This window comes from Homalodisca vitripennis, unplaced genomic scaffold, assembly GCF_021130785.1.
Source record: "Homalodisca vitripennis isolate AUS2020 unplaced genomic scaffold, UT_GWSS_2.1 ScUCBcl_1061;HRSCAF=4203, whole genome shotgun sequence".
NCBI lineage: Eukaryota > Metazoa > Arthropoda > Insecta > Hemiptera > Cicadellidae > Homalodisca > Homalodisca vitripennis.
This window is the reverse complement of record NW_025777214.1, coordinates 23077-36400: the sequence shown is the minus strand read 5'-3', so window position 1 is coordinate 36400 and position 13324 is coordinate 23077. Positions and strand designations below refer to the sequence as shown.

Below are 13324 nucleotides of genomic sequence, written 5' to 3'. Positions count from 1 at the left end.
CATACAAGAGTTTAATCTTGAAATAGAATTTGTTAAAGGGAAAGAGAACATTCCAGCAGACATACTGTCAAGGATTACACAGAAGGATAGTCAAAATTCAGTAGAAAAATACAGTATCAAGGTTTTGTACAACAAAATTGATTTAGGTTTGTTTAAAGATAGTGAGATAAAGGAAATATTAAAGAATCTAGATAAAAAACAAGAACAGGATGAGTATTTGAGAATATAAAAAATATCTTAAATGACAGCGAAGGAGTTCATTATGGAAAAATAAATAAAATATTTATGGAGTATAGAGGGATAATTTTTTAAGAGAAAGGATGAAAATAGTGATTGTATGGAAAGTAAGTATTCCAGAAGGTAATTAAAAAGGATTTATACAAGGAACCACCAGAGAGTGCAGTTGGCGGCGACCAATAGAATGGACTGGCCTGCGCGACGTTTGCCACACAACTGCATTGCCGACGTTGCCGGCACGGCTAGCGCATTGTGGCTGATAAACCGCTGCGCTGTCACAACTAACACTGACACTGAACATTTAAAACTTATCAGTATAATTGAAAAACAATATTTAAAATGCGTTGACAGTTTGCTATATTATATTTAAATTACTTGGTATAGTTTATTAATGGGCTTATTACAAACGAACTATCGATTAAAACAAACAAATCGTCCCGTCAGTTTAGTCAGAGTAAAGTACTTGCTTATTTCCATACAACTTTTCAGTGATTTTAAACGAATACTAAACACACACAAAATTAATATACATGTTGCTTATATTGGACACTGCATGAACGTGTTCCTTGATTAAAAATAATTAAAAAACAATATAACAAGATAATCAATTTTAAAATTATCGAACAATTATATTTTTAAATTATGAAAAAATCAAATTTTCCACTAAATAATTTTTAGGCCTACTATTTAAGAATGCTGGACATCGCGCGGCTTGTGGTTACAGCGGGGAACAAGTTTGGCAACGTCGCTCAGCTCTCGTTGGCCGCTCCAAGGTTACGGGCAAAATAGGCTCCTCCCTCAACTGCACTCTCTTGTGGTTTTTCGTATAGTTAATTTTACACATTTAAAATATGGACATTTAGGAGGTCATAAAATATTTAATATACTTAAAGAGTATTGTATTTTTAAGTATATGGAAAGAAGTGTAAAAGAACAGTTAAAAAAAGTGTATATTGTGCCAAAAGAGTAAACAAGGGAATGTAAGACAAGAAGGTAGACAAATGAATATAATATCTCAGAAATGTACTAGACTTGGTGTCAATAGATTTGATAGGTCCATTACCAAAGGGAAGAGGAAATGTACAATACATATTAACAATGGTAGATGTTTTTTTTCAAAATTTGTGAAATTATATGCCATAAAGAAACCAAACAGTAGAAGTGTATTAAGTAAAGTAACTAAAGAGTTTATACCTCAAATAGGAAAAATGAAAGCAATAGTCAGCGACAAATGGTCCATGTTTTAATTCAAATTTGTGGAACACAACTCTTAATAACTTAGATATTAAAGTTTATCACAGTACACCTTATCACCCACAAAGTTCAATAGTGGAAAGGACAAATAAAGAAGTAAATAAAATTTGTAGGATATATTGTCATAAAAGACATACTCAATGGCCTGACATTCTGTTATTTTGCTGAACATGTGTTAAACAATTCAGTACAGGACACCATTGAAGCAATACCATATGAAGTAATGTTTGGAAGAAAGATCTGATAATTTTCTAAGTAAAATAATTAAGTTTCCAATTGAATGTAAATTTAATCATTTGAATAAAATTAGAATGGTAAGGGAAAACTTAATAAGTAAGGCAGAAATAAGGAAATAAAAGACACGATGAGAAATTAAATCCAATTAAGTATAAGAATAGGTGACAAAGTATTAGTAAAAAACCATATTTTATCAAATGCATTAGATAAGAAGATTAAAAAATATTTCTTACTTTATGAAGGACCATATGTAATCGCAGGCATTAAAAGAGAAAATGCATATGCATTAACCAGATTAGACAATAATGAATTCCTTTGGGATCCGTAATGTAAGGGAACTAAAGAGATTCATAGAATAAGAGTAAGAAAACTCTTTAAGTGTGAATGACCATACTGATTGCTGAATGAGACCATTTTATTTAAGAAATGTTTAAAACATGGTCTATAAACTGGCTTGTGTGGATGGATGAATGTACAGAGAAGCACATAAAAAAACAATACATGTTTATGAAATAAAAACTTGTGACCTTCTCTTTAATGAAATGTGCCAATAAAAGAATAACCCCTCTAATTATATAAATATTTTTTTTTTACCTGTCAAAATTTTAACCTTGAGGGGAATAAGCCAGTTTTTCTTTCAAAATATTGTAGGCTCCCATGTAGTCAGCCTATGCCCCGTCATAATAATGACAAATAAACCTTTTCAAAAAACGGGCTGACATAAAAAATATCTGACCTTAACGGTCAGATAAAACAATAAAAAGTATAAAATTCATTTGAACCCAAAAAACTGACAATTATCAGATTAGTATAGGGTTGTATAAATATTTAGAATAAGATGTGACAAGGATAATGTAATATAGTAGATAGTATATGTAATATGTTTCCAGTAGGAGATGACAATATAAGGATATTACAATATTGTTTATCAGTAAGAATATATTTAGGATTTTTATTACAAAGTATTTGTGTATTATTTATAACTTGTGAGTGTATAATCTGATACAGTTAACTTGTATTAAACATTGTGTTATGTGAAATGGACACGTTTAAACATTATATTCAAAACATATAGAGGTTACAAGTATTCAATTTAAAATATTTAAAACTTTAGTACTATTCTTATATATATATATATATATATATATATATATATATATATATAATATATATTCATTTGATATTTGTATTAATTGTATTGATTTATATGTACACTATAATTTGTGTAATCATTTAATATTAATTATAATTTGTGTGAACATTTAATACATTGTAATTTGTGTAATATGATTGTAAGCTTTGCTTTGATATTTTACTTTCTTTTAAATGAATACTTTTAAACAAAATTATCAAAAAATTTAAATAATAGCGTAATTGGACAAAAATTTAAAAGATTTAATTGAGAGAAATATAAATTGATAACAAATATATGATCAATTTATATTTGGGGGTTGTGTAACAGGTCAAATTACGACATTTGAATATTCACGGGGAATTGGCAGACTGTGACGTCAATGAATCGGCAGACTGTGACATCAGAGAATCACATGTTGTCGGAATTGAGATTTATTTAATAACGAAGACATTTATTGAACTTTATACGGGAAAAGATTTGATTAATTAAAATGAAGTAAACATAACCAAAATTCGTGTTTTACAAAAACATTAAATAGAATTACGCAGAAGAGCCAATTGTGGTATGAATGACTTGTAAATTTATGACGTCATAAAGCACATGTTGCTAAAAATTTAAATAAAAAGCTTATGAAAAATTAATAAAAAGAAAATAGAAATACTTAAATTGATTAATTATCGTAAACGTGATAAATTTTCGACAATTATAAGAAAGAATTAAATTAAATTTATTCGTTTAAGACGCTGATTTGAACGAGAGAAGAGATGAGTGTTGTTTTGAATCAGTATCCGTCGTATTATACGGAGATTCGTTCTTCTTCTACCATCAGACTCGAAGCAAGGAGGTTGTGTTAGTTCTCGTGGGAAAGTAATGATCTGTTGTATAGTAAATTGAAATTTAATCAACCAAGGATAGGATATTGTTTAGACTTTTAAAATTATCAAAGCACTGCAAGGTGAGTGAGTTTATAATATTTTTTGAGAGTGTGAACATTTAATAAACTAATCTCGTGGTCACTTGCTTTGACTTTCTTTAAATATCCCTTTTACAAAAAGTGTGGAGTGATGTTAAATTTTGTAATTATTACTTAATATATTTTGGAACCCTGACATACACACAGACTTGTCTCTGGTGATAACACCAGAGACCATTCAAATCTAATAATTTTTTGAGTAATACGAGGAAATACAGCTAGCATTGGGCAAGATGGCGACCGATACTATGATGAACAACATGTATAACAACGTGCCACTGTGACAAGGCGCGTACAACTACATGGTGAGTGAATAATTCTAAAGAACTGACTTTCAGCAAATTATCGTAACCAAACGTGGGAGTGACACATAGCAAATTGGTGTTATAACCTGGGACTCTCATCAAATTTACACTCGCATCAAATTTGACCTACATCAATAAGGCGCAGCAACGAGCGGTCCTCATCAAAATTGACATCTCATCAAATTTGGCTTACAACAATATTTGAGTTGTCTTAAAAAATAATTTTTAAAACATTTTGCAACTGCTAGTGTTGGCAGATACAGACGTCTTACCTTAACTATAATCCCCATTCGTTTGGTCTCAGATGTGAAAGGGAAGACTTGCAGGATTGAAAAGTCCAAAATCTTGTTGTTTGGTGTTCGGAGTTGTATTGAAACTAAATCTCTCTTTTCCAAAGCAAGCCCCACTTCTTCAGTCCATTTTACAAGTGCTACCTGAAATAAGAAATTAAATTACTGTTCTGATACATAGAAATGACAACAACTCCTTAAAGTTTACAAAACACTACTGTAAAGTACTTGTAAAGATGTTACAAACACACAAATTGAAAATTTTTCAGCTAGACTTAGGATTCAAATTAGACCAAGGACATAATATTAACCCCCAAAGTGGGGCAAATTAATATGTCTGTGGAAGTGCGCTGAACCCGCCATATGAAAATGTCCGTATTTTTATATTTTAGTTTATTGTGCACATTATAATTCATAAACATTCTGTAAATGTGTAGGAATGCGTAAATGTATTGATTTACAGGGTTTGTCCGGAAAGTAATAGGACTGAGTCAATTAAAAAAAAATGTATTGAGCAAATCGTTACAATTCTTTAAAAACTTTCAAGATAGGCTCCTTCTGCGTCGATGCAGCGCTGCCAGCGCGATTTCCAAGCATTGAAGGCGTCACAGAAGCCATTCTCCGGAATAGCCTTGAGAGCCGCGGTACAAGCTGCTTATATCTCCTCTGTCGTCTCAAAATGCTTGCCTTTTTAGGCGAGAAAACAAAAAAAGTCTGGGGGGGGGCCACATCTGGGCTGTAGGGCGGCTGTGGAAGAGTTGGGATGCCGGCCTTGGTCAGGTAGCTATTCACAAGAAAGACGGTGTGAGCCGCAATTTCTGGTCGCCAGTGAGCACTTTTGGGACCATCTTCGCACACACTTTGCGCATGTTCAAATGCTCCGTCACAATTTCATGAACGACAGATTTCGATAAATGTAACATCTGGGCAATTAAATGAATACTTAGTCGACAGTCTGAGTTCAAAACTTTGTGCACACGAGTCACATTGTCGGTGTTTGTCGAAGTCGAAGGTCTTCCAGCAAGGTCTTCATCAGCGACCTCTTCCCGGCCCTCCAAAAAGGCCTGGTGCCACCGAAACATACCACTTCTTGCTAAAGCAACATCTGGGTAAGCCTGCTTGATTATATCAAATGTCTCTGCCGCAGATTTACCGAGTTTCACACTGAATCTAATCGTGTACCTCTTCTCTAACGAACGCTGCATTTTCAGCTTGCACCACTCACTCACAAAAACACGTCACTTGAAAATGCCTGTTCTGACTCTTCAGGTGCTCGGAGACAACTGACCAGCCGCTTGTTCGTTAGCTAGGAACACCCTCTACCGAATCCAGTCGTTGCGCGCACGCTCCGAAGTACAGTCTCGGCAAAAGAAAATCAGTCCTATTACTTTCCGGACAAACCCTGTATGACAGTCAGGTAGCAAATTTGATAGCATAACGAGTAGAAAATAAATTAAAAAATCAGTCCTATTCTTTTATTGAATTTTTGTCTTATGATGTAAGGAGCAACATGCAGATATAAAAGTATGACTTGCTCACATTGTTATAAAAAATAACACCAAAAGTCTACATATAAAACTGATAGAGCTTAAAAAAAATTATCTTTTTTATTTATTTTTCCACAAAATAGAAAATAAATACTTGCTAACTGAACAGAGGGTAGATTTGCTTCCACGTTGTAAGTGTTTAAAAATTATTAATTGTTTCACATAACCATTTTTTATAAATCTACATGGTGAGGGAAAATATTCAATTGACCATAAAGCTAGATAAAACTGTTGAGACTGTGTTATATCAATCACTGCAACTACATTAACTCACGAGGACCAGCAAGACATTAGTTTTAGTGAAGGTGTTTACTGGTACAATTAGGCAGCAATTAATACATGACTTTGTGATCTAATTTAACAACAAACTGTGATCATTAACCTTATTTAGTGAGTATGATAATCCCTATGGCAGGCCTTTTTTGGAACAATGGTATTAAAAAAAAACACAAATGTTTAGTAATGACTCAATATACATTACCTAATTTTGATCATATAATTATGATTTTATACTATAATGCACATGACGAAACTCAAAATAAGTCTATAATAATATTTTTACTACATAAATGTTTAAATTGATTTATTACAATTAGAAAACAAACACTGTCAATGCACAGATAATTTCACTGTCCCTAGCTGTTATTTTTCATATGGTCACAGCTTTGGGGAAAACATATTACACTCTCACTTAATTACAAAAAACTTTTTTTGAAAAAAAAGCCAACGAATATGTTCCGGCAAAACAAGTTTTGCCGATTCATTTACAGATGCTGCCAAAAGGCCAATGTCCAAGTTGTGTAAGATGTCGCACTTTGGATCTGAGTAAGAGAAAGCGCAGGTTTAAATCATGTCCGTGATTGTTACATTCTTTATCAATCCCTTCAACCTTGCACTGCATCGACTCTTCTTATTCTCTTTGATAAGATCCTTGCCCAGGACAGTGGCCAACGAATCAGGCAGTGGAGAATGAATAAGGCTTACAGGTGATCCACCTCTTCCTTTTTATAAATAAAATAAATGCAGGCATTTGACAGAAGCTTGTTAAATATTGTGAATACTGAGCAAAATAAAACTAGAAAAAAAACCAATACAAACATTTGTTGCTTCTTTTATCTATTAGGTTCTCTTATACTTTTTCAGTTGAAATAATTCAATAATTGGCTGCAAGAGAACCACATGACGTACTGATGATAAACATTATATAACAAACTATATAATGCAGACATGTCGGCACGTCCATAGAACATCAAACCATGTAGACGGGGTTAAAAAGCAATAGCAGTAAAAAACTGACAGTTATTTTTACCAGAAAACATTTAATTTGAACAGAGAGCCTCTTCAATGTTTAACCCTCCAAGTAGTGCTGGGCTGTTTTGAAGCAAAATACATGGTTTCTTAAAAGCCACTTTTTAGATAAAATATACATTAAAAAATCATGTGTTTTTTTTTTAGATGGTGAGGTTGTAAATGCGTTTTAACCCATTGCGGATCGTGAAAACGGCGCGCGCGTGGGCCTTAGAGTACGAATTAATCCGTATTACAACGCAGCACCCGCAGTGTTTGCACGCCTACCTGCCTGCTTAGCGCGCTCGCTAATTAGGCCAGCGTATATAATTATACATGTTTTGTTTGTTTATGTTGTTATTTATGTTATATAAGCATTATACAGATCATATTAGACAAGTATATTATACTAGAACAAATGTAAAAATACAGGTACATAACATTTTTACTTACGTTTTTTGCGTGTTGTAGCTGCTTGATATAGGACGGATCAAACGTTTTACACAATAAAAAAATGTTGTAATAATACTGTCACTTCAAGAAACAACTAATCTAATATTTACAAAATATTGAGACTGTCTTTGTCTTAGTAGTGGATTTTGGTGTGATAGTCACGGAAACAATTATACGCGTGATAGAATCGTCTCCATCCTCAATAACACTATCGATATCACTTTCATCACTTCCACTTTCTAATAATAGTCTATCTAATTCAGATGATCGTAAATTATCACCCATTTTATTTACGTACACGCACACGAGGCAAAGGAAAATCGAACGCCACGACTGTACGACTCAGACAAACAATTTGTCGCAAATAAAAACGTTATTGACCGATAACGAGGGGAGTATTTATGGACAGGTACCAGAGATAAGATAGGAAGCCAGTCCAGGAAAACGGACTATAAATAATCTCCGAGACTTATAACAGCGATAAGCGTTCAAAACAAATGAGTCATCCGTACCACGTCATCCGCGTGAGGGTCACGTCATTGTGCTTTTGGTCCACGCCTCGCTCCGCGTCACCCTCACGTCGTTGATCCGCAATGGGTTAAAACATGGTTATAAATATTTCAAAATATACAAAGTGTTTCAAATTTAATTGTGTTAACAATAATAATGTCACTGCAAAGCCTTTTGAACAAAAACTACACACATAAAATATTAAAACTAAAAAAATGTTCCCCACACCAAAATTTGCACAATGGATACATTCAAAGTAAACACATTACAAGAAAAAACAAGAATGTACATATAACCTCACAAAAGCTAAATGTCTGTTATAATAGTTATGAATAGTAAAAAAATCTTACTATGGTCCTTTTGTTTATATACATATTTACATTTAACTAAAGAAACCTAGTCAGAGTTAGATTCTGATTGCTGTGCTACCCTCTTTCTTCTGTCTCCCTCTACAGGTCTCCTGAAGTGTTCTAAGGTACTGTAGCAACCAGGATGAACACCACAATCACATCCAGGGCACCAGTACCGACTATGTGTTTGTTTTTGAGAAGTAGAACATACAACCATACTTGAAAACTACAACAAAGTACAGCGTGGCAACAGCTGACAAAATCAACTGACTGTTATTTTTCATTCTACACAAAGCCTTACAAAATAGAGCCAGTGCATAGAGAAATCTCTCCTACGTTGTACTATGAAAATTACGGAATAAATAAACCGTTTTACGGTAATTTAACAAAAACCAACATATCGCACAGTGCAATAGTAGCGCTTGGAGGATTAAACGTTTTTGTTCACTGATTTAACATATGCTTATCAACTACAATATTCGCATCTTTGTAATTTAGTTCTTTATAAAACAAATTTATATTACAAGAGTTCAGTCAAAGTAAACAGACTCCTCAGAGATTCTTGCATAACAAATGAATAAAGTAGGTTACAACTTCCAGAACTAGCACAATTAATTTACAGTTTTAAATGGTTGTCTGCTACATAGATGGTTAGCCTTACAGCTTATAAGATTCGGGTCAGAGTTTGAATCATAGTTTAGGCACAGCACTTTCACACACACACCAATCTAACCTAGCCTCAAATAAAGTGATAAAAATTTTTTACGCACAGTTCTTACATTAAATTTTAGTTTTAAGGAACTTGATTTTGAGATAGTCATTTATGACACACTTCTTTACTTTATATTTTATTTTCAATTATTAACATTGGTTATTAATCAGTTATTAACCTGAAATATGGAGGTATTTAAGTAGCTAAAATTAAGAGAAACTGTTTAGATTATTGGTAACAGTTTCACAGTTAATGCAAAACACAATCTAGATTAGAGCTGGTAACAAAGTGAGATGAAAACAAAGCTCAAGAGCATCTGTAAGTTTGTAGGCAGTAGACACCATTACGTTTATTTTAATTTTGTGATCTCATATATTAGGAGTTATAAATAATTCTGAAAAGTGCTGTTACTCTTACTTTCCGAGTTAGTAACAATTTTTTGTATATTTCTCCACATTTAATTTCTACAGTACTGTTAAAAACTCAGTCAATGAGTGCTGAATGATAACACTACAATAATTTGGATTAAAACATTTCTTAATATTTTTTTATTTAAAATTTATTTGTAAAACAGTATAATCTGTTATAACCTCATCAGGGCTGGAAGCCTGGTAGACGACGCTATGGGTCTGCCGCTCGATATTGTAGTGCTGGTCAGCTTCGGACTGGGTGTCATCACAGGGCTCCCATACAGGTGTGACATTATGACATAAAGCCACAGCCTTCACTGCTTCCTGGACCCTTGAGTGCTCACTACGTCTGGTCTTAGCGAGGGGTAGCGCAGTCGGTTTCGTGGGAGAACTGGAGTCAGCCGGTGTTGCATATGTCTGCATTACTTTCTCACGTACCTAAAGTATTTTGTGTGAAAAATATTATTATAAAGCTGGTTGGAAGTGTTATAATGTGTTTTATTATTTTTTATTTAAACCATAACCAGAGCTAAATAGCATTGATATTATTTAATTGCTTGCAAAATATTTGTTTAACCCTTTGAGTGCCACGCGAAGTGGCGGAGGTCATGCAGCCAGTGCCAGTCATATGTGACAGGCCATTCCCCTCAGTGCCAAGCACTATTTTTATGTTACTGCAGTATTTTACTAAAAAATTAACACCTTCCTTAAATATTAACATAATGGGACACTTTTTGCTTTATTATTTAGGGCAAGATACAGGCTACAAATTGGTATATATACATTTTGACCATAAATAAAAAAAATATATTTATATATGTGTAAGCAAAAATAGAAAAACAAAAAAACACATTTTTTTTGTTTAAGATACAAAAAGTATTTATTTATTTTTGTTTTATGAGTTTTATGTGCCAATTTTATGTTCCCCATGTTAGTTGGAATACATGTACCAAGTTTCATAAAAATACATTTATATATAACTGAGTTTTGAATTTTTTTTATATATTGCTGCAAAATGCTGAAAACCTGCTCCAACATGCACGCTTACTCTTGTTCATGTAAAATATATTTTACTAGTTTTAAGAAATTAAATCAAGGTAGATTATACAACTGTTATTTATTTATTATGAACAGACATAAATTAATTACTTTGGGCTTATTTCATTAGGCCTATTATACTAAATCCTTCAGATGAAATAACTGAGTGAGTGTTGTTTGTTATCCTAAGAATAAATTAATGTATTTTCACGGTCAGATTCCGTTATATGCCCACAACGCTTAAACTCTTTTCAATGAACTTAGAACGTTATAAAACGATGTAGTTGAGTAACAGAACTTACATTCAATCAATCAACAAACATTTCCAGGTATTGCGATCGGTATTGTTGTCACTGTTATCTTATCTTTCTCGAGAATCCCGATTACGGCAGGCCGTGCGGCATCACATGATTATTTAAGGTTAGGTTAGTTTAGATAAATTAGCGTTGGGGGCATAATGTTAGTTTTGTTACTCAACTACATCGTGTTGTAACGTTCTAAGTTCATTGAAAAAAGTTTAAGCATTGGGAGCATATAACGGAATCTGACCTATTTTCACTTAAGGGCGATCTGTTCCTTTTACTCATTTCGGCAAACTATACCTTATTCAATAATGAAATTGAACTGAGTAATAAAAGTAGAAAACTTTTAAAACATTAATCAAAATGTCAACACAGCCACAATAGACAGCTAGCAAAAACAACTGAACGTAAACAAAACGGCTGCATCGTGACAACAGGCGGTTCGCGCCACAGGCTTCTAGATATCAGCTACATAAAAATATTGTATACTATATATACAAATTATCACTACGTGAATTATGTCGTACATTTCTTGGGCTTTAATTTGATACGTTTTACGATACTATACGTCAATATTTAGCAACAGGATGGCCAATATTGGAAAGGCCGATCTAGTCGGCCCTTGGCAATTTTCGTCAATACCATCGGGCCGATTACATCGGCCCTTGGCACTATGCGGAAATGTTGCTAGGCCGATTAAATCGGCCCTTGGCACTCAAAGGGTTAAGAGAGACAATAGGATACATATAGGAAAGGAAAGGAATTATAGGATGAATGCAGGTACCCCAAGGTATTTTTACTGAGGAATGAGTCTAAGCCATGCACTTAGTCCTAAAGGGACCTTCTGTTTCTGTTTCACTCTAATCTGAGATTTTAGCAAAAAACATATTTCATCTGTGGGTTTCTGTTTGATCTTGTTTAAGCTCAGAAAATAAGCCCCTACGCACATTTTCCAAGTTGTACAAATAACAGAACATATACCAGCTTTCTGAGATGACCGAATCCCTCACCAGATAAAGAAGTACCATGCACAGAAGTAGATGTTACGCAAGTAGGCAACCACGACGAATTCAACGGCAACTCTGAATCAATCTATGACAACCAGGTCAGCATTTGACAAAGATCACATTCTGACTGTATATTTTCTTGTTGGTAGACATTTAATTGACTGTTGGTCAGTCTAGCTTCGTCCGCCGAGCTGATAAGGTCGCTCAGCTGCGTAGCTTATCTACTCTCTACCCGTGCACGCCGCGTCGTGTCGTTTTGTCACGCGTTCCATCAAGTAAACCCTCAATCTGTGTTTCTTTATTTTATGTTTGTTAAAGTGTTAATATAAATAATGTCGATCATCTGTGATGTCTGTAACCAATTTTGCGTGCTTGAGGAAGCTGAATCCGTAATAAAATGTGCCGGACGGTGTGAAAAATATTTTCATGTTGTGTGCGTTAAAGACGACTTAGCTGGAAAAAAAACTCGTTCATCTCGTGACTGGAGGTGCAGGGACTGTCGTAACACGTCATCAGCTGCCAGCGGCGCCAGTTCCGCATCAGGCACTGTTCTTACCAAGGAGTTCTTGGTCCGAGTTTTGGACGAGCTCAAAACCGAGGTCTTCGGAGAATTAAAGATTTTCAAAAAGGAGATGGGCGATCTCTCCACTTCAGTTAGCTTTGTCTCTAACAAACTGGATGAGTCAAACAGCCTGATGAAGGAAATAAGAACCGACCTTGCCGCCATGAAGAGGGAAAACGAAGAACTGCGATCTCAAAACCGTCATCTGACCTGTGAAGTAGACGTTTTGAAAGGAAAAGTCAGGATGCTGGAACAGTACTCGAGGAAGGATAACGTAGAAGTCAGCGGGCTACCTGTCACCCAAAACGAGGACGTCTTCGATGTGGTGAGGGACCTCGGAGCTGCGGTGGGTGTGGACATCCAACAGCAGGACATCTCAACAGCGCACCGTGTTCCTTCATACCAGAGAGACCGCATCCCGTCACTGGTAGTGAAGTTTGTGAGGAGAGCAACCCGGGACAAACTCATCGAAAACTACAGGCAGAAGAAAACAGCGATGACAGCCAGAGACGTCAACCCTGCTTTACCGATGCAAAGGATTTACATCAACGAACACTTGTCGCCGGATAATAAGGTATTCTTGTCAAAGTTGAAAACAAAATGTAAAGAAATAGGTTTCATGTACGCATGGTGCAGGGACGGAAAGTTCTTTGTCAGAAAGTGTCAGGGTGAGAGATACATAAAAGTAGACTCGTACAGAGATTTGGAAAAGCTC

At 34.6% G+C, this 13324-nt stretch overlaps 1 protein-coding gene across 1 annotated transcript in view; it reads right to left on the bottom strand.

The window, feature by feature from the left end:
* Positions 1-13324, bottom strand: part of LOC124371201 (probable phospholipid-transporting ATPase IIB) — a gene marked incomplete at its 5' end in the record, with an annotated part of 63195 nt that overhangs the window by 32313 nt on the left and 17558 nt on the right. The window contains 2 exon segments of the mRNA XM_046829531.1: positions 4414-4575; positions 9881-10138. Of these exon segments, the coding sequence (XP_046685487.1) occupies positions 4414-4575; positions 9881-10138 (420 nt within the window).